The sequence below is a fragment of the Austrofundulus limnaeus genome, unplaced genomic scaffold, assembly GCF_001266775.1.
Source record: "Austrofundulus limnaeus strain Quisiro unplaced genomic scaffold, Austrofundulus_limnaeus-1.0 Scaffold365, whole genome shotgun sequence".
NCBI classification, from domain to species: Eukaryota; Metazoa; Chordata; class Actinopteri; order Cyprinodontiformes; family Rivulidae; genus Austrofundulus; species Austrofundulus limnaeus.
In genome coordinates, this window is record NW_013952767.1 from 308440 (window position 1) to 311190 (window position 2751).

The 2751-nt window shown below is 35.4% G+C and overlaps 1 protein-coding gene across 1 annotated transcript in view; it reads left to right on the top strand.

Moving 5' to 3' along the window:
* Nucleotides 1-2751, top strand: part of col24a1 (collagen type XXIV alpha 1 chain) — a gene marked incomplete in the record, with an annotated part of 125159 nt that overhangs the window by 103196 nt on the left and 19212 nt on the right. Inside the window, 4 exon segments of the mRNA XM_014023370.1 lie at nt 1184-1237; nt 1382-1438; nt 1634-1687; nt 2015-2068. Coding sequence (XP_013878824.1) covers nt 1184-1237; nt 1382-1438; nt 1634-1687; nt 2015-2068 — 219 coding nt within the window.

A 2751-nucleotide genomic window follows, 5' to 3' on the forward strand; every position in this document is an offset into this window, starting at 1 on the left:
TCATTTACCCAGAATGCTTTGCGTGTAAATAAAATGGCCCTGTCCATATAATATATTTTTAAATTTTTAGTTTAAATATGATTAAAAACTAAACAGCCTACAGTATTTTTACAGTCTTTATTTTACAGTTAAAATATATGATTATCTAATAAATAATGTTACAACTAATCAGGGATCCCTTTAATAAAAAGCTGCAACTTTAAAGGGGACATATCCTGCAAAATCCACATTTGTTGGCTTTTAAATACATTTTGTTGCGGACTTGGAGTCTCTAGGAGGCAGAAAAGTTTAATTTAGTMTCTCCTAGTGCTGCAAAGRTATCTYTGGTTCATATWTTTCAGCTCGTTCACTTTTCTCTGTTTTCTATGATGTTTTATGAGTCTGTAGTCAATTTTTCTGYSATGGAACTGCCAAGTAAGGTCTGGACTTACCAACTACAATCTCCTCTCAATTCTCCTCTGGTTCTGGGTCAGACTCTGAGTCTCTGCTCAGAGCAGGGATGCTCTGTTTTGTTTGGGTTTTCAGCCAAAGGCCTGCAGAGTGCTGTACTGTGAACCTGATTGGAGTCAGAAGATTAAGAATAAAGTTTTGAGAAGAAATCCAGTGGATTCCTGTTTTACTCTGACATACCATTTTGAGCAAYGCATTTTTTTCTGCAACTCCAACCCCTCTCWCAAACTGGAGTGGACCGKTTTGGAAGCAGGAGGGGGGCGGAGCTTGAAGCGTCTTAAAGAAACAGTAACAAATCCAGTGGCTTTGAGGCACGCATCAGAAAARGGGGTGAAAGAGGAGCTGGTAAAGTTAGAATAAGGAGGAATTCAGAYCAAAGCATTGCAGTTCCACTTTATATAGACAMAAAATGAATGATTTTAAATGTGAAATGGATGGATTTGAAAGCAGGATATGTCTACTTTAACTGACAAATTTGTAGACACAGACCTTAAATCATGAAACCATTCCAATGTTTTCTGTTATATCTTGTAATTTTCCTAAAAAGATCCAATGTTTTTTGGGGAAAAAACTTGGAAGTCATCACAAAATTATTGATTCACCTGATAAGTGACGAARCACACTCAGTTCTTTAGACATTTTGTTTCCTGTTGCCACCTTTCACACTGTGAAACAGCTGCTTTCGCTGTGTACAATAATCAGCTTTCTTTCTTTTCTTTTTTTTTTTTTTGAGGGGCATCCTGGTAAGCCTGGGCCCATCGGACCACCAGGCCCTAAAGGTGAAAAGGTAATAATGATCCCTAAAATATATAATAATATTAATACATAATTTATCATTCGTTGATCTTGTTGCAAATATATTTGTTGCAATTGTTTGCAGACTGTACATCCAGCCATTTTTGATTATGTGGGATTGTTTTGTGCATTCCAGGGTTATTCAGGCGAGGACAATAAGACTCCAGGACCACCAGGGCCCTTAGGTGAACCAGTAGGTCTTGCTTTAAAGTCTGCTTTCTAAACACTCCTTTAACTATTTCAATACAAAGTCGTTATTTGATGTCTGATTTATTCTAATAAACTCTGATGTTTTGCAAAAACAGTCTGCTTTTATCTTACAAAATATAATTATTTTCTAATCAGGGTGGAGAATCCTGTTTATGATTTTGTCTTCATGTTTACACAGGGCTCTCTAGGAGAGCGTGGAGATCGTGGAGAGCCAGGTGACGAAGGATACCAGGTAGAAAAAGCAAACTTATTTGGATTTTTATTTGATAATTATAAATTTGAACAAGTTTRCAGTCTCCATATGTAGATTTAATAAACGTCACATGATGCTTTTGTTATTTTGAGAGTAAAGATTGTAGAATTTGTTTAATAAAACTCATTATTTTCCTCTTTTTGGAGAAACAAATAGAAACAAAGGTTTTATTTGGGTCCTTTTTTTATAAAGGGATATGATGCAATTAATATTACAGCAATGTGACTTTTAGCAGAAGTCTGGGACAAATATGAAATGTGTTACATTAAATGTTACAAATCAAAATATGATAATCCTATATTTCAGGGTCATACTGGTCCTAATGGGCCTCGTGGGACAATCGGCCCACAAGGACTGCCGGTAAGTGGACAAATGTTTGTTGCACAGTTTGTACAACTTGCAGCAGATAATGTAGTAGAAAATTATATACCTTTTAAATAAGCATTGATGTGGTATTATCCGTGTATCAAAGCATGTAACTTCAGTATAAAAAGTAAAGTAAATTTTTTAGTTATGTTGGATAAGATACAGAAAATATTTTAAATAAAAGATGCATCTGTGCTTCAGAGGAAACTTCCTGCTGTAACATGAGCTATGTTGTGCATCCACATRATCTCCATACACAGGAATTCCAAGAAGAAGCATCTTATTTTTATTTGAGATGCTCGGGTCGATTGTGTCCAAAATTAACTCCATGTTTTAATCGTCRTTGTGGAGTTTTTACACTAAAAGTTCCCACTAGTGACGAGACCACAATACAAACACAGATAAAAAATAAAATAAAATAAACATCTGTACGGGCCAAATAGTCTTTTTTTCTCATTTTTTTGTTTTTTAGTTTTTAGTTTTTTTTAAGTGTTGTGTTTCCTCAAGATGTCTTCATGAAGGTGATCCTTGCTTTGGCTGGGGTCTATGGCTGCATGACCCAGAGCAGCTGTTCTCCTGTGTTTGTTACGTTCTGTCTTCTTCTGAATGGTAGTTCTGAACTGTAATTTCATTGTGCTCTGTACGATGACAATAAAGGCTTATCTTATCTTATCTTA